This window comes from Scleropages formosus, chromosome 12 (genome assembly GCF_900964775.1).
Source record: "Scleropages formosus chromosome 12, fSclFor1.1, whole genome shotgun sequence".
In the NCBI taxonomy this organism is placed as follows: domain Eukaryota; kingdom Metazoa; phylum Chordata; class Actinopteri; order Osteoglossiformes; family Osteoglossidae; genus Scleropages; species Scleropages formosus.
This window is the reverse complement of record NC_041817.1, coordinates 29,491,545-29,508,782: the sequence shown is the minus strand read 5'-3', so window position 1 is coordinate 29,508,782 and position 17,238 is coordinate 29,491,545. Positions and strand designations below refer to the sequence as shown.

The 17,238-nt window shown below is 55.7% G+C and overlaps 3 protein-coding genes across 4 annotated transcripts in view; 2 read left to right on the top strand and 1 right to left on the bottom strand.

Moving 5' to 3' along the window:
• LOC108930433 (integrin alpha-V-like) overlaps positions 1 to 8,744 on the top strand; it is a 12,406-nt gene extending 3,662 nt beyond the window's left edge. The window contains exons 4-30 of the mRNA XM_018745671.2: positions 60 to 174; positions 570 to 631; positions 795 to 840; positions 1,230 to 1,355; positions 1,576 to 1,620; positions 1,777 to 1,820; positions 1,906 to 1,962; positions 2,333 to 2,385; positions 2,485 to 2,690; positions 2,863 to 3,054; positions 3,310 to 3,355; positions 3,585 to 3,692; positions 3,851 to 3,906; positions 4,000 to 4,154; positions 4,241 to 4,378; positions 4,457 to 4,524; positions 4,617 to 4,761; positions 4,870 to 4,953; positions 5,042 to 5,121; positions 6,333 to 6,413; positions 6,629 to 6,734; positions 6,814 to 6,972; positions 7,049 to 7,174; positions 7,316 to 7,429; positions 7,519 to 7,626; positions 7,737 to 7,859; positions 8,001 to 8,744. Of these exons, the coding sequence (XP_018601187.2) occupies positions 60 to 174; positions 570 to 631; positions 795 to 840; positions 1,230 to 1,355; positions 1,576 to 1,620; positions 1,777 to 1,820; positions 1,906 to 1,962; positions 2,333 to 2,385; positions 2,485 to 2,690; positions 2,863 to 3,054; positions 3,310 to 3,355; positions 3,585 to 3,692; positions 3,851 to 3,906; positions 4,000 to 4,154; positions 4,241 to 4,378; positions 4,457 to 4,524; positions 4,617 to 4,761; positions 4,870 to 4,953; positions 5,042 to 5,121; positions 6,333 to 6,413; positions 6,629 to 6,734; positions 6,814 to 6,972; positions 7,049 to 7,174; positions 7,316 to 7,429; positions 7,519 to 7,626; positions 7,737 to 7,859; positions 8,001 to 8,099 (2,742 nt within the window). The 3' untranslated portion in view covers positions 8,100 to 8,744. The remainder of the gene's footprint in view (positions 1 to 59; positions 175 to 569; positions 632 to 794; positions 841 to 1,229; positions 1,356 to 1,575; positions 1,621 to 1,776; positions 1,821 to 1,905; positions 1,963 to 2,332; positions 2,386 to 2,484; positions 2,691 to 2,862; positions 3,055 to 3,309; positions 3,356 to 3,584; positions 3,693 to 3,850; positions 3,907 to 3,999; positions 4,155 to 4,240; positions 4,379 to 4,456; positions 4,525 to 4,616; positions 4,762 to 4,869; positions 4,954 to 5,041; positions 5,122 to 6,332; positions 6,414 to 6,628; positions 6,735 to 6,813; positions 6,973 to 7,048; positions 7,175 to 7,315; positions 7,430 to 7,518; positions 7,627 to 7,736; positions 7,860 to 8,000) is intronic.
• Positions 8,745 to 9,848: 1,104 nt separating this feature from the next.
• Positions 9,849 to 14,889, bottom strand: rbm45 (RNA binding motif protein 45). Its single transcript, XM_018746112.2, has 10 exons — positions 14,444 to 14,889; positions 14,206 to 14,328; positions 13,442 to 13,568; positions 13,160 to 13,279; positions 12,901 to 13,074; positions 12,692 to 12,821; positions 12,518 to 12,614; positions 12,266 to 12,429; positions 11,998 to 12,197; positions 9,849 to 10,401 (listed from the first exon to the last, which is right to left on the bottom strand). Exons 1-9 carry the CDS (start codon positions 14,717 to 14,719, stop codon positions 12,005 to 12,007), a joined length of 1,404 nt encoding a protein of 467 aa, XP_018601628.1. The 5' UTR covers positions 14,720 to 14,889; the 3' UTR covers positions 9,849 to 10,401; positions 11,998 to 12,004.
• A 184-nt stretch (positions 14,890 to 15,073) lies between these two features.
• cycsb (cytochrome c, somatic b) lies at positions 15,074 to 16,980 on the top strand. 2 transcript variants are annotated; one of them, XM_018746134.2, is made up of 4 exons: positions 15,074 to 15,151; positions 15,401 to 15,551; positions 16,470 to 16,644; positions 16,741 to 16,980. In XM_018746134.2, exons 3-4 carry the CDS (start codon positions 16,476 to 16,478, stop codon positions 16,887 to 16,889), a joined length of 318 nt encoding a protein of 105 aa, XP_018601650.1. In that variant the 5' UTR covers positions 15,074 to 15,151; positions 15,401 to 15,551; positions 16,470 to 16,475; the 3' UTR covers positions 16,890 to 16,980. The 2 variants fall into 2 exon arrangements, with proteins under 2 accessions (XP_018601650.1, XP_018601641.1); XM_018746125.2 differs by having other exon boundaries at positions 15,079 to 15,151; positions 15,321 to 15,551.
• The last annotated feature ends 258 nt before the right edge of the window (positions 16,981 to 17,238 follow it).

The window sequence follows — 17,238 nt, the reverse complement described above, 5'->3', positions numbered from 1 at the left end:
GACCACACCCCCTCGGTCACACTGACCGCTCCCTCTCTCTGCTGTGCTGCCCCCTGTAGGCCTGCGCTCCCCTCTACCAGTGGAGCACATTCGCAGGGACTGAGCGAGAGCCGGTAGGGACGTGCTTCTTGAAGAAGGCAGACAAGGTGGTCGAGTACTCTCCCTGCCGCACAAGTGAGTGTGAGTGTGAGTGTGAGTGTGTGCGTGTGTGCGTGTGTGCGTGTCAGTGCAGGAATCAGAAGGCTGCTGTTTCACACACATCCTCTAAGTCCTGCTCAATCCAGGATCATGTCCACCTGGAGACGGGATGGCGACACACTTGGCTCTGCCTGTACCTGTATTCCTCCTGTGGCCACAAACACACGTTGGTTGCTGGCGCTCCTGCTCCTCCTCCTCCTGGTCTCCATCATAACTGTCCTTGTAGGCAATCATTTCTCTTAAAGAGGCCAGTTTATGGTGGAGACACTGGCACCGGAGAGCAGACATCAGAGCCAACACAAGTGTCTCTCTGTGGACTGAAAACATCTTACTGAGATTTTTACTCTGTGTGCGTGCGCGTGTGTTTCCAGCCATGAGCAGGCCGGAGGGACAAGGCTTCTGCCAGGCTGGATTCAGCGCTGACTTTCTGAAGGTGAGCATTAGTGTGCGAAGGACTGTTACTACGCCCACAAGAATCCTCTCCAGCCAGGACCTCTGCCTTTGCTGGACTCGAACCCTCGTTGCGTTTCGATGTCTGTCGCCCCGACTTGTTTGGGAGCCCAAGTGAAAGACGCCCTTCCTTCTCCTCCCTTCAGGGCGAAAGAGTCGTCGTCGGGGGACCCGGGAGCTTCTATTGGCAAGGTACGGCGAGGACCTCGCTGATGCTCGCAGGTTGAGATGACGTTCACGTGGGAAAGAAAAAGGGCCGTGAGCGCCGGCACCGCGATCGGCGAGACCCGCGGTGCCGGTTCCGCCGCGGTCATCATGGTCACGTCTCCCCGTTTCATTTGGACCGCGAGCGTTGACGGTTAAATAGCTAACCAGCGCTTCCCGGTGCTGGTGTTGAAAAGCAGCGCACTCTGCGGGGGGGGTGTGTGTGTGCGTCCCATACCGCGTGTGTCCAGCGCATCGGTGACACACGGCAGCGCACAGCGACAAAGGGAGACACACAGCTCATCATGCGCGACAGCGCCATTTACCCAACATGCACTGCACTTTATATACACTGAATGCGAGTATCTACATTGCAGGACAGCTGATTTCTGACGAGATCTCCGAGATCATGAAGAAGTACAGAAACGATTTTGTGCCCCCGAAGTATGAGAAGCAGCTGTTCACGAATCCTGCCGACCCACAGTACGACGACAGCTACCTGGGTGAGCGGTTCGCACCCTCCTCTTCCTGGAGGGTGTTGGGTCTCTGCTCTGAGGTTCAGCGGTGCGAAGACGTGCCGAGACACGTCCTCAAGAAAGCTCCGCGAGCCGAGATGAGGAAACTCCAAGTGCAGAGCAGTTCGTAGTGGGAGGCGCAGGTCTACACTTGATCTGTGTGTGTGTGTCTGGGAGTGTGACCTGTGTGTTTGCTTCTGTCCCTCAGGGTACTCTGTGACTGTGGCAGACTTCGATGGAGATGGAGCGGATGGTGAGTTTCCATCGTGTGTTTTAACGGTGATCTGTGTGAAGTGCAACGAGTCCAGAGGTGAACGAACGAACGAACAAACGGTGACTGACTGACCCAGAGTCCTGCGTCCCCAGTGAGGACTCTGTTTGTGAGCACTGCTATATCCTCTGTCCCCAGATTTTGTCACCGGAGTCCCTCGAGGAGACAGCGCTCTTGGCTACGTAAGAGTCGTCGGTGCCATCCTCCAACACGCGTGACCTCGCGCTTCAGGAAAGATGTTGAACGCAACTCTCTGCCTGTCGACAGGTCAACATCCTCAACGGGAAAAACATGGTGTCCATGGCGAACTTCACTGGAGTGCAGGTGAGGTGGGAGAATGCAGAGCGCCCTCTATGTGCGGGAGACCTGGTACACGTGTCTCTGCCCGTCGGATGGGTCACACACGTGGCCCTGGAAGCGCCGGACCGGCACGGCGGTGAGATCCCCAGCGGCCGGTCAAACCCCAGCTTCGCCACTGGCCATTTGGTCGCTGCAGGGATCTGGAGAAGATGGGACACAAGGGGCTCAGTGCCCAACAAACGATCCTTGGTGTCCAGCTTGTGAATCTGCTTGGCTTCGGTGAAACTCCGCAGCATCGTGAACATGTTCCAGATGTGTGACATTGCGCTGTGGGACACGCAGACAGGTGGCCTGTTACCATGTTTGACCCTCCCTCTCTGCTCATCCCATGCAGATGGCCGCCTACTTCGGCCACTCGGTAGCAGTGACTGACACCAACAGGGATGGGTAGGTCATCCTGCGGGGACGGTGAGGGACATGCGTGTAGATGACCTGACTCCGCGTGCCCTCATGTGTTCGGTGACGCTGTCCACCACCCCCCCGCAGCCTCGTGGACCTCCTTGTGGGCGCGCCCCTTTTCATGGAGCGGGGATCGGACGGCAAGCTGCGGGAGGTGGGTCAGGTGTACGTGTACCTGGGGAGGGGGGGCTTCGCCTTCCACCCCCCGCGTCGCCTGACGGGCTCCGAGATCTACGGTCGCTTCGGCAGCTCTGTCGCCCCCCTCGGAGACCTGGACATGGACGGATTCAACGGTAGGCAGGGCTGCCAAAGGAGTCCCGCTACAGCAGACCATGCCCACAGCGACAGAGCAACCCTTCAGCATGCTTTCGGACCGCTGTCCTGTGCGGTGTTTCTGTGTGCGGTCAGGGTCAGTGTGACGGTCCAGGAGCACTAACCAGGCCCGTGTCCTCCCTCTTGCTGCAGACGTTGCCATCGCTGCCCCCTACGGCAGCCCCGACCACCAGGGCCTTGTGTACATCCACAACGGGCGCACGGGGGGTCTCGACTCCATGGCTTCCCAGGTGCTCAGGGGGAGGTGGGCCGGGAACGGCATGCCGGCCGCCTTCGGCTACGCCCTGCATGGGGCTGCGGACATCGACCGAAATGGATACCCGGGTACGAGAAAGCGGCGGCTCAGGGTCCCTTCTATGATGTCACTGATGTTTCTTTGCTCACAGGGTGGGGAGCTGTAGCTCCGTGCTGTCGCTAGCGCCCCTGTGCTCCCCGTCGTCGTGGAAACTTAGGGTCGAGTCCGAATCCGCGACCCCGAACGCGGGATTGGGGCAAGGCGGGGCGGGTCCGCCGAGGGAAGTGAGTGACGGTGATGTAATAGCGGGGTGTGATGGGCATGTTTCTCTTCCTTCTTCGCAGACCTAGTCGTAGGCGTGTTTGGAGCAGATAAGGCCGTCCTGTACAGGTACGAGTCTCACCGTTCCACAAAGTGCCTTTTATGTCCTTCTGTAGGACGTGTTTGAACAGGCGACGCCCTGCTGTGCAAACAAGAGTCGCTCTCCCGAGCACGTTTGCTCTAGATTACAGGCCGGGAGGCTGTAGGATCAGCTCCCGTGTATCTCGCTGGATACGGCGTATGGGAGCGCTGGGCGTGGTGTCTGATGCTCATCCTGTCCACTGTGACGCAACCTCAGGTCTCGGCCCGTGATCAGCGTGAACGCCACCCTGGACGTGATCCCGGCCATGCTGAACCCTGACCAGAAGAGTTGCACTCTGCCTGGAAGCACAGAGGCTGTGTCCTGGTGAGGAAAGTTCGGCGAGCACTGACTAGAGCACTGTCCATCACCACATGACCACCGCTAGAGCACCACCCATCACGGCACGACCACCACTAGACCACCGCCCTTCGCCGCACGACCGCCCATCACTACACTAACAGGAAAACATTCCATTCTTGCAGCTTCAAGGTGAAGCTGTGCCTGCAGGCCACTGGGAAGGGAGCGCCAGCATCACTGCGTAAGAGCTGCTCCATTCAGGTCCCGGTGCCACCATCGAACACAAAACCGTGTGCTGAGTGGAGGTGACCCGTTCCGGCCTTCTCCTCCCCAGAATTCCACGTGGACGTGACGCTGGACCGGCTGAAACACAAGGGGGCGCCGAAGCGCGTGCTCTTCCTCAACAGCAGGCTGTCGAACATCTCGAAGAACGTGACCGTCGGCAACGGCAAAGGGGCGGCGTGCGAGGAGCTGGATGCCTATCTCAACGTGAGTGTCGACGGCTCGGAGACGAGAGCAGAGCGCTGTGCGCAAAGAGCCCAGTGCCTTATGGCTGTGGCGCCCCCTGCCTGCAGGACGAGTCCCAGTTCAGGGACAAGATCACCCCCATCGCCGTCTTAATGGAGTACAGCCTCAACTACGAAATGGCGGCGGACAAGACAGGGCTGCTGCCCATCCTGGACCAGTCGGCCCCCGCCAACGTGACCAAGCAGGTGCGTGAGTGTGTGACACAGTGTGCGTGTGTGACACAGTGTGTGTGTGTGACAGTTTCCCGCACTCTGCTGTTCCAGGCCCACATTTTGCTGGACTGTGGGGAAGACAACATCTGCAAACCAAACCTGAAGCTCTCCGTAGTCAGGTGTGTGTCATGTGGGAGATAGGTGTGTGAGGGTGTTCCTTGGTGTCTCACCCTGCGCTGCTCTCACGCTGCTCCCCACCCCCACCCCGCAGCGAGCAGAAGGAGTTGTACATCGGCGACGACAACCCGTTGACGCTGGAGGTGACGGCTGAGAACGCCGGCGAAGGAGCCTACGAGGCCGAGCTGCACGTCTCTATCCCCCCGCAGGCCGACTTCAGCGAGGTCATCCGCAGCGAGGTGAGGACACACGAACGCAAACACTGACTGACCCACGCATACACACACACACACACACACACACACACACACACACACACACACTCTGGCCTGTGCTGTCCCTCTCAGACGCTGTCCAAGATCTCTTGCGCCTACAAGGAGCCCACTCTGGTGGCCTGTGACCTGGGGAACCCCATGAAGGGTGGGACCAAGGTGAGTTCAGCTCTGCTTTGCTTCGTTGTCCTGCTGCCCAGTCCATGTCCACCATCCTCCTCACCGGGTCCCTCCACCGCTCCCCTAGATCACGGCAGGCCTGCGGTTCAGTGTCCACAAGCTCTCGGACGAAGACACGACTGTGAAGTTTGACCTGCAGATCGTCAGGTTTGTTTCTGAGGCTCATTTTCACCGGTAATCGCACTGACAAACACAAGGAAAAAACGTACAACAGACTCAGCCTTTGGCAGCAGGGGGCGCAGCAGTTAGAGCCAGATCAGGGTTTGAATCCCACCTCCTGCTCTAGTATACTTGGTGCTTACAATCAAGGTACTTACCCTAAACTGATTTCAGCCATTTTTACTGTAAATCAATTCACAGTTAGTGACTTGGGATACACACACACACACACACACACACACACACACACACACACACACACATTTTCAGAACCGCTTGTCCCTTACGGGGTCACGGGGAACCGGAGCCTAACCCGGCAACTCAGGGCGTAAGGCTGGAGGGGGAAGGGACACACCCAGGACGGGACGCCAGTCCGCCGCAAGGCACCCCAAGCGGGACTTGAACCCCAGACCCACCGGAGAGCAGGACTGCGGTCCAACCCACTGCGCCACCACACCCCCTCCTGACTTGGGATAATTACATTTATTCATTTATCAGATGCTTTTCTACAAGGTGACTTCCAACGAACTCTGTGTAGTGTTATGAGCCCACACACCTTATTCACCAGGGTAACTTAGACTGCTAGATACACTGCTCACACTGGGTCACTCATCCATACACTAGTGGAACACACACTCTCTCTGTGTCACTCACACATTATGGGTGAACCTGAACAGCATGTCTTTGGACTGTGGGAGGAAACCAGAGCACCCAGAGGAAACCCACGCAGACACGAGGAGAATATGCAAACTCCACACAGACAGCGGGGAGCAAACCCATGCCCTGTTGCACCACCCAGGTGCTGAGAGACAGCAACACTGCTCGCTGTGCCACTGTGCCACCCCGTGTTAGATGCACTACAGTAAAATACAGTAAAGTGTAGTATATTCAGTCACTTGTCTGTATGCCAGAGCAACACAGTCTCTCTCTCTCTCTCTCTCTCTCACGCACGGACGCACGGTACAGACAACTTAGAGTGACCACCACCTGAAACATATCTTCAGACCCTGGGAGGAGACCAGAGCACTTGGGGAAAGCTATGCAAACACTGGCAGATAATGCAAACTACACACAGACTGAGCTGGCTTCAAATTCACAGCCCAGGAGTTGTGAGGCACCAGTGCTACCTGCTGTGCCACCATGTTACCACATTCACATTAACTGACTGTAATGTGCTCTCATTTTTTACCTCATCATAGCTCAAACCAGTTCGATAACACAAGCCAGGTGGTGACCACCACCGTGAAGCTCGCCGTTTTGGCCAAAGTGGAAATCCGGGGGTGAGCGAATCCTTTCTGTTCCCATGTCTGCTGCCTGTGGCCTGTTGTACCTTAGCAGCGCTGGGGCTCTTGGGTTAAAAAGAACTCCTAGGATTTCAGCTTGTGTGTCTGTTCTCCAAGTGTGCTTTACTGACCTGAGCGCCCCCTACCGGTCTGTGTGTGTGATGTGCGTGTGTGTGATGTGCGTGTGTGTGTGGGCGTGCACCCCACCGCAGTGTCTCGGCCCCAGAAGAGATCGTTTTGCCGATCGCAAATTGGCAGCCCACCGATCCACCCACACTGGAGGACCACATTGGGCCGTCCGTCCAGCACATCTATGAGGTCAGTGTCAGTCTGGGGCAGTAGTGAGGGACATCTGGCCACGCCCCCTGCTGGCTGAGACCCGCCTTTCTCCTCCCAGCTGCGGAATAATGGGCCGAGTGCCTTCAGCGAGGCCGTGCTGGACGTCGAGTGGCCCTACACGTTCGAGAACGGCTCCCTGCTCTACATCATCAAGCTCGAGGTGGACGGGCCCATGAACTGCAGAACGGACGTGGAGATCAACCCGCTCAACATCACGGTGAGAAGCTAAGCTGGTCCAGGTGCCTCTGCTGGGGTCTCAGCGCCACCTAACAGGCTCTTACTCTGCTGTACAGAGCCCAGAGGCCCCCAGCAGCAACGCGACACGGGACGGAGACAACAGATCAGACGACGCCAAGCGAAGACACGTTCATCGCCGTGACCTGGAGGACAAGCAGCCGGAAGATGCTGTGCAGACCCTGGTATCGCCCCCTGCAGGCTACCGCAGCCACAACACAGGCAAAATCCATGGGGGGGCATCACTGGGTAACTGTGGGCTGTACAGGGCTGAGCTCACCGTGTGTGTGTGTGTGTGTGTGTGTGTGTGTGTGTGTGTGTTTTAGGACTGTGTGAAAGCCCAGTGTTTGAAGATCAAGTGCCAGGTGGGACGTTTGGAGCGGAGCAAGAATGCCGTTCTGACCATCTACTCCCGTCTGTTTGTCGCCACCTTCCTCAAGGTGAGCCGCAGCACCTTGCAGACGGAGCCCAGCACCGCAGCGAGGCCTGCTGTGCTCAGCTTGTGCTCAGCTTCCCCCTTCCCCTCCAGGCCAACATCCAGAACCAGACTTATGCTTTGAAGTCCACGGGCTCCTTCCGCGTCATCCAGATGCCCTATAAGAACCTCCAGTCAGAGCTGTCAGCCAATTCGACGGCGGTAAGTCCCTCGTCCCCCCAGAAGCTCCTGCAGGGGGCGCAACTCCACACTCACCACCCCAAGGGTCCTGCCGCAGCTCCTTTACCTCGATGACCTTGCTCCACTCCCAGCTAAGGACCATGGTGACCTGGGCCGTGTCGTCCATCAAGCAGCCCGTCCCCGCCTGGGTCATCGCCCTGGCTGTGCTGGCTGGACTGCTGCTGCTAGCCCTCATGATACTTGTCATGTACAAGGCAAGTTCCACCATCACTCATGATTGTTCTCTCCTTCGCCGTCACTCGTCCGCCATTGCTCATCCACGTTCTCTCCTCCACCACGCAACTGTTTCAATGGCGTCTCCTTCAGATGCATTCATGCACTTGTTCTCCCTCCAGTTCGGCTTCTTCAAGCGAGTGCGCCCCCCGCAGGATGACACCGTGGAGAAGGAACAGCTGCAGCCACAGGACAACGGTGAGGGAAACCCGGAGACGTGAGCCCCACTCCACTGGGTTCCGGAAACGTCCTTCCTTGCACAGCACCGGAGCCCTGGGAGGAGCGTCGAGGGTCTCTCCTCCTAGCCGGTCCTTCATGCAGACACGTCTCCACCCTTCGAACCCATGAACCTCTGAAGCTCTTGTACAGCTTGACCGAAACAGTTCTTTACACTGTTAATATGCGAGAAATATAATTGCCACTTTTGTACTTTTTGTTTTTTTTTTTTTTTTTTTAAATATTTGCTACTGCACAACGGTTTCAGGGCTTTCTCTTTCCGTACTGTGAGCTGCTGTTTTTTTTAAAAAAAATGGCTGCAATCTGCCAGCACAGGGTGACCTGGGTTGCCATGACAACCAGCACCCCCCCCCCCCTTCCTGTGATGCACTGGGCTGTGCAGGAGGCAGGTGGACACTGGTCAGTGTAACCAGTTAATCTGCTTCAGGTGTAAAATTAGAGAAAGGCACAGATTCACTTAATTTATTAGAGAACTACATGAAATTGTTTGTTGCACAAAATCTGCGCCCTAATGAAGTGTGTGCGACAGCAAAACACTGGGACAGCAAGTACTGCATTAATGTGGTTTTCTTATTAAAATGTATTTTTTGCTGTTTATATTTATTCATTTAGCTGACACTTTTCTCCAAAGCAATGTACAATGTTAAGGTTACAATTATTTACCCATTTATACAACCAGGTAATTTTACTGGAACAATTTAGGGTAAGTACCTTGCGCAAGGGTACTACAGCAGGAGATGAGGCTTGAACCTGTGGGTCCAAAGGCACTTGCTCTAACCACTACGCTACCAGCTGTCCCTGCTGTTACATGGTCAGGAAATGCTTACTTATAATCAAAATACATATTTTTAGAACTTGAGTACAAATGGGAAGCCAGGTGGGTCATGTGACCAAAACTATAAAAGGTGTTTGTCTCTGGCCTTGAAATGTTTCTTTTTAAATGCAGGTTTATTGGAACGAGGCACTTTCTCTTGTATCAGCCAGACTGTGTGTGCGTGTTCTCTCTCTCTCTCTCTCTCTCTCTCTCTCTCTCACTCACTCTCTCACACTCACACACACACACTTTTCCAAAGATGGGGTGGTGGTCGTGTGTCCCGCTGTAGGTGTGTGAGCAGAATCAGCCGCACGAACAGGACTCTGGAACAACGTGCAATCGGTGCTTCTCTGGACTCTACGCTCTGCTGTTTACCACTCCGTGTCACTGCAAACAACTGAAATAAACTCAGTTGTGCTGTACACTCGAGCCAGTTGAGTGTGTCACTGTTTGTACCACATCAGCGCAGTTCAGAAACACAGTCCACCTTCAGCAGACACAACGGAGCAGAACAAAGGGCACAAAAACTCACCTGTAGCTGCCCTGAGAGTCCAAGGGCTTCTTCACACCTGGTGATGAGTAGGAGCTGTGTGTGTGCGCGAGAGAGAGAGAGAGCTGCTCCAGTACAGCCCACCAGTCAGCGCCAGGTTCAGTTAACACACACTCGATCATCCCATGTTTTGTCTCTCATTACGATACCACGGTACACACCACGCACAACTAGAGCCACAGAGGGATGCACTTCAAGTCAAAATCAAAGCTTAAACAAAAGTTCTCAAATAAAATACTTTGTAAGATTGCAAAAGGTGTTTGAAGCAAACTTGCACAAGTTTTGTTGTCTGAGGAACACTTCGATCACTGGTTTCAGTTCAACTTGTCACAGTAACTAGACACGAACTCACATTACAGCTCATCGCTACCAGGAACCGGCCGCTCACCAGTGAAGAAAACCAGGTGTGCAGCAGCACGAGCCACTCCCCAACCCCCAGACCGTCTCCATAGCAACTGGGCACGACGAGGATGCAGCGAGGCGCTACACCACGAGCAGCGTGCTCTCCCCCCGCGGAGCGCGTTTACCGCCGGATGCAGCCGTCAGCAGTCGAGCTGCGCAGGGCAACGCCCCACTTCAGGCAGCGCCGTAGCCTAAGTGTCCTCGTCGCTCAGCCATGCTCAGTGAGCGTGTGTGAGAAAAGAGTGCACTCAACACTGGATTCTTCATCCGTATTTTAATTGAAGAAACACACACATAAAAACACAGTTACGTTCTTCTTCGGTCGTCTCTTTACCCTTCGCTGAACACACGTGTGGAGAAAGTCAGTGCGACGTGAGGCTCCGACGAAAAGGAAGGGGAAAGAAGAAAGAACGAGCGCGAGAGCTTGCGGGGTCAGTAGCAAGGTCACGCAGTACAGCAGTCACTGTCCATAGCTAGGCAGTCGTGTCACGGTGTCTACGTCCAGTCATGTCACTTACATCTGCGCAGAAACAGAAACATCACAACCGTGAAGACGAGAACAGGCTCTTCGCTGCCTGATTTGCTCACAGCCTAATACAGAGAAATAGGAGAGGAGGCCTTCACACTCCGGGCCTCACAGGGAAGAGACAGACACACAAGCGGTCACCCCCCAGTGCTCCACGGGCCACAGGCTACCATTGATGAGTGACAGTTCAGTGTGCGCCGTTAGTCGTTACACACCGGCTCCTCAATTTACGAGCAAAGTTGGGACAGAAAGTCCTCGGGTGGCTCAGTTTGTCCAGCGTAAAATGTCTTTCCCCTAAAGCCCTAAAGACGTAACAATGCAGGCGTCCCTCCATTTAAGCACTCGTTACCTGCTGTACAAACCTCGCTTACAACTGCGACAAATAAAGAATCTGTAAAACACGCGGTGCACCTCGTCCTCTGACTGACCACCGATACTCAGGGAGATCAGACAGGAGCTATAAACACTGCGGAAGTGAGTGCAATTCAGGCAGTGCCACGCTGCTGTTCTGTTTGCTTACTCACTTCTGCCATTTATCGGCTGGCTGCTGCCGTTCCTCCTGCCGCAGACGGACACTTTCGGAAAGAGACGTGAAGAAGAAAGTGAGGAAAGCGCCGCTGAGCTAAAATAACCCGTGCAGCGGTTAGAGCTGCTGCCTTCGGAGCCAAAGGTCACGGGTTCAATCCCCACCTCCGGCTGTAGTAGCCCTGAGCAAGGTACTTACCCTGAATTGCTCCAGTAAAACTACCCAGCTGTACAAATGGGTAAATAACTGCTGGCTTGTAATAATTATTACCTTAACATTGTAAGTTGCTTTGCAGAAAAGCTTCAGCTAAATGAATAAATGTAAACATGTAATGCAATGTAAGCACTCGCAAGGCAAGGAGCCGGTGTGTCTCACATCAAATCACACTCACTGCTACTTGTGCAGAAGAGTTTGACCCGCCAGGCCCCCTCAGCCCACTCAAACGCTCTGGTCCAGCAGAAGTGCAGCTCCACTCAACAAGAAAGCAGAGCCAATTCAGTGACCAGAGAAGTGGGTTTGAGCAGAGCGTGCAGTAAAACCCTGGTATAGGTGACCTGGTGGTTGGTATAGGGGCCACGGGAACCCCCACAGAGCAGCGCTGAACACTGTGGTACAGCAGCCAGCTGTGAAGCCACGACTGGTTCAGAACGACAGCTGCTTTTCACCTTATTCGCTGAACACGACTATGTTCAGAACATTGTGCTGCGCAACAGAAAACACTCATTGAACAGTTGCCCCTCCTGTATTTGCATAAGCACTGAAAACATCACTGAGATTCAGATCAAATAGACACATTTACAGGGTGGGACGTGGACGTGGACAGGTACGTGAATGAGGGTCATGTCCAGCCTCAGAAAGGGGGCATGTTGGGTCAGCGATTGGAGAACTGCTAAATGTGGGATGTCTGGTGGATCGGAGGATGACTGACGCGAAAACCTGACTGAGGGAGACAGCAAACCCGGCAGAGGCCCGATTGAAGGAGCGCCGACCTCGGGACACGCGTGTCGGCTGAGATCCCACCCCCACCCCTCTCCACAGCTCACCCTGCATACGGCCGCACTCACCAGGCTTCTAGTAGGTCCTCTGGCGTTTGTGGGACTCCTCCTTGGGCGGGTCAGCCAGCATGACCTTCAGCTTGACCCCATTGACCACCTTCCCGTGCAGCGCTGCCATGGCGTCATTGGCGTTCTTCCGCTCACCGTACTTGATGTAGCCAACGTTGCGGCCGGGCACCAGGTACACCTCCACCAAGGAGCCAAAGCGACTGCGGGGGAGCGCTCACGGTCAGCACGCAGCACACGGCAGCAGTCTGCCACATGGTGCAAGCCTTACCAGAAGACGTCCTCGAGCACGTCGACGGGCAGCGGCGCCGGGTTGAACACCACAAAGAGGCGCTCTTTCACACGGCTGTCGGCGGGGGCCAACTTCCTGAGGGGCGGCAGCGGCACGTCCGTCTGCACGCGAGGCAACTGGGGAACACTTGGCGCGGAGTAGCCCTGCAAACGGGAAAACGCAGCAGCACCTTCAGCAGGGACCGTGAGTGGACACTTTGCACGGTGCGCGCAGGACTAACTGGCCACTTACCGCGCTAGTCTTCATGAGCTGGGGGCCGGCGGGTCCGTTCCACACCATGGACATCATCTGCGCGGCCACCAGCTGCATGGCCATCTTGCCCACGGGGCTGAGGAGACAAGGCGACCGTGTGAGACACGTGGCCAACGGCACACGGCTCAGCTCCACGGAGAGCAGCCAGCACACCTGGACCGGTCCTCGCCGTCGTCCACGTAGGAGACAACAAGCCGGTTGCCGGGGGGAAACTCGAACCCATTGAGCTTCTCCTTGGCATAGACTGCCGAGCCCAGGTTGTTGTAGCGCACCATGGCCTGCCCTGGAGAGTGAGACAAAGAGCTCAGGACATCCACCCGCCACGCACGCACGCATGCACGAACGAACGAACGAACGCACACCTTTGTTGAAGCCATACGGATCCCTCTGCATCTCGCAGTACTCCATGCCGGGGATGAGGTCAAAGAGGGCGTACACCTGCTCCTGCGTCAGGCTCGCCCGCGATGCCACCATCAGGCAGCGGGTGATGATGTCACTGCAGCGCCCGTCTCCCATCGCATAGCTTCCGCCATCAGCTGCGGACGGGGACACGCGAAGCAGGGTTTCAGAAGTTGGGGGCCGCCCATCTCCAGCTGCGCCGCGGCATCTGCCGGAACTCACCGAAAGAATAGGCGCTCATCGCTGGGTCGCTTGCCATGTGGTCTGACCGCATACTGCCAAAATAATCGTTATCCGCCGACGAGTTCTTGGTCCGTGGCTCGGCGAGGATAGCCCTGAACGCTGTCCAATGAGAGGCACACAGGTTCGAGACTGCACACGCTCGGGGGTAACGGTACACAATGTGGGAACATGAGGACTTCTAACACATGGAGAGAAGCGCGTGCGTGCGTGCGCGCGCACGCACGCACAGCACCGACTGCGGGCACAGCAACACAAACTCACTCTTGTCACAGTTCTCGATGGCCGTGGCGGCTTGAGACGGCTTGTGGAAGCGCACGTATCCCAGGCCTTTGCTCTCGCCCGTCGTTTTGTTCTTTATGATTATGCAATACTCTATGTCACCGTATCCCTACACAAAAACAAAGCGATCGGACGTGAGATGCGCCGCCTTCAGCCGGCAGCAGCGGAACACATGACAGACACGCGTGTACTTTTGCGTCCCGCCGGCTGCTAGCGCTCTCAGGCCGTAGCAACCCAAACACACAGAGGCTCCTCGACTCACTAAAAACGTAACCCTTTTCAAGGCTTTTCCCAAAATATAAGCGCCTTCTCAAACATTTGTTTTGCGCTGCCGTTTCTCCTCCTCTTCTGTAAAACGGCACCGAAGCCTCCCTCCTTAAGCCAACTCGGTTCCTCAGTGTTTACAGCCCCCCGCGTGGCGATGGAGACGGAGACGGAAATCAACAACAGGATGGGGAACGGGGCGCTGCGCGTTTCCGGTCTCGCTCAGTCAGAGCGGCAGCGAACGGTAGCGTGCGGACACGCCGAACTCCTCCCGAAATCGCTTCCCGTCGCAACGCGGCTCAAAGGCCAGAAGACGACGAGGTAAAGCGGCGCGAAGCGTTTCCGTTTAGCGCCGAGTAACACGCAGCTGTGGGCGCGCAGGGGCTCGGTATTACGAAAGCCGCGTTCGACGACGCCCGCCCGGCCGGCCGGCGTCGTGGGAAGCTCCCCTGCGCAGGCTGCAGCTCACGGCACTCGTGCACCTTGAACGTCTCCTTGAGGTCCTCCTCCGTGAAGCTCTTCGGGATCATGACGAAGATCCTGGTGAGCTCCTCGTCCTCCACGTCGCGGTGGCTCCCCGAGGCCCTGGACTGAGCGATGAACACCTGCGGGGGGGGGGGCCGAGAGCGGGGGGGCTCAAACACACACACAGACGTACGCAAAGAAAGAAACAGATATAGAAAGAGAGAGAGAGAGAGAGAGAGAGACACACACACACACCTTGATGGGCTTCGTCCCCTCCGCCACACACTTGCCGTGCATCTCCTCCATGGCCCTGCAGGCCTGCGACGACTTGGCGAACTTGACGAAGGAGACGCCCTTCGACTCCTTGGTCTGCTTGTCCTTCACCACCCAGATGTCCTGGATCTCCCCGAACGGGCTGAAGTGCTCGCGAATCACCTCCTCCGACACGGACTTGCTGGTGACCAGGAAGAGGCGGCTGTTCGGGGGGTCGTCCAGACTGTCGGTGGACGGCCGGAAAGTGTACTCCTCCATGGTGCTCTGCGTTCTGTCTGCGTTCTGTCTGCGCTCTGTCTGCTCGCTGTTCTCGCTGCTCGTCCGGTTACCCGCTTCTCCTCCCTTCGTCCCTTCCTCCCTTCGTCTGGTCCGCTCGCGAAGCGAACAAACAGCGCCGCGGCCGAGAAGCGCAACGCATCGACGCGCCGTTTGCGCAGCGCCACCCGTCGGCGCGGAGGCCTCTGCGCAAGTGGCGCCGAGAGCAGCGTCGCGCCGCCGCAGTCAGATTCAGAAGCCTTGTGTGCGCGGAAAGTGGTGCGGGGCTGTTTCTGCGGGACCCTCGCACAATGAGCGCCTGCGCTCGACGTTTGTTTTTCTGAACGCTTTTTTACCTTGTTGGATAAATGTGTGAATTAATTGTTAGGACTCTTCTCTCGCTTTTATAGTCAAAAGAAACATGGAAGATACACGGTGGGTGCACTCTTTTTTCCAAGGAATATTTTTATCGATAAATCTGCTCCAATGGACCACATGTAACACTGTAGAAATAACCCTTTGGATCAAGGCCCCGATCGCCGCCTGAGAAACAGCGCTAAAACACATATTTCAGTGTTTTTTTTTTTGTTTTTTTTTTTGGCAGCAAAACATATTCAACGCCTCTGTGACGTTTCCTTTGTTTGACGCCCGCTACCTCGTGACGTATTTTATTGGCGCCTGTAGGCAGTTTCCAGCGCCTCATACGTAATGACGTCATTCGCCAGCGCACGGATACGTAGTGACCTTCTCGCGCAGCCCGGCGACAGCCGTCAGTGCGCTGAGGCGAGTTCTGTCAAGCCGCTGTGAGGAGTCGAACCCGGGACTCATCGGGACGGTAAGATTTACTGTGCTCTAGTGCCTCCAAACGCGCCAGCTCTTCACATTGCTTCCCACGGCCGCGAAAAAAGAAAGAAGAAGCTTTTCGTGCCGTGTTCTATCTTTGTCCTCCTCCTTCCTTAAATCAAATGCTTGTGTGCCGTAGACTAGTCGAGTGAGGAGACCCGGCCGGCGCGAGAGCATGATCGAGAAAAAAAGAACTAAGCCTAGGCGACATTATTTTTCTACTCTTGTCTACAATGACACTTCACGACTTGTCCTGTTTCCGTTTCGTTTTAAACTGCGATTTCACTGTACACTCACGTGATGTGGGAAGTACTTACATTCCTTGGTTTTGTCTCACCTTTACAACGTGGTCTCTGCTAGGCTCCTTACTAAGACTTACTGTGATTTACCCCTTTATGCCGCAGGGCTAGTTTTCACACTCTCTCGTGGTAAATACAGTACCTCGATCAAGGGGCTACAGCTGGAGGTAAGCTGCGAACCTTTGAGTAAAAGCACCGGCTTCAACCGCTGCACCACCTGCTGGCTCCCCATGTCCACTTTGCACTTCCCATGTGCGCCTGGCGCCATCGCGGAGGTCAAGCCGGGTCGCCCCCTCCAGGGGAGGTTAAGCTCAGGATCCGATTGTTTGGAGGCTTTTTCTAAGCGGCGGCAGATCCTCTCAGTAGCTGTTCACCTGTGGTTCACCTGTGGTTCACCTGTGGTTCACCTGTGGTTCACCTGCGGGGGGTGGTGGGGGGATGTCAGGTCGCTCCCTCCCTCATGGAGCCACAAACACAGCTGAGACAGAAACCTGGTCGCTGCCTTTCATTAAAGCGCAATGAATGCAGTCCTTTGTCAGGGCAGGATTCCCACCACTCACCTCTTCTCCTTAATTTGCCTCTGACTGACACGAGCCGTCCGCTCTTTCCAGACCGACATGGGTGACGTGGAAAAGGGCAAGAAGGTGTTCGTCCAGAAGTGTGCGCAGTGCCACACGGTGGAGAACGGCGGCAAGCACAAGGTGGGGCCCAACCTGTGGGGTCTGTTCGGTCGCAAGACGGGTCAGGCGGAAGGCTTCTCCTACACAGACGCCAACAAGAGCAAAGGTACTCGGGCAGTCCGTCCGCATGTCCGTTTGCGCGCGACTTCGGCGCCGTTTTTTAAACGCCGTTCACGAGCGCTCCGTTTCCACGCCCTTTCAGGCATCGTGTGGAGCGAAGACACTCTCATGGAGTACCTGGAGAACCCTAAGAAATACATTCCAGGGACCAAGATGATCTTCGCCGGCATCAAGAAGAAGGGCGAACGTGCTGACCTCATAGCATATCTGAAGTCGGCGACATCGTCGTAGGATTGAGCGCCTGCTCGCCACTGACTCTGTGTCTCTGCTTTCTGAACCTTTTACCTGAAATAAAGCACGCAGTGAAACCCAAAGCAATTAACAAGGACCACTCTAGTGCTTTCTCATTAGTACCCAAACATATGTAGAACGCTAATTTCGTGTGTGCGTATGTGGCCAACGCAACTCATTGGGGTACAGACACCTTCACCGTCATGCTGACAAGTGTTTAACGCTCCTCTTAACTCGGCTAAAGAGCTTTGCAGCTCGTAGCACGGCTCTGAGCATCCTGAGGAACCCACGATCCCGTGTTTTGCAACACGGCACTCGCTGTCTGTGTGTGGTAGCAATGAGTTGGGCC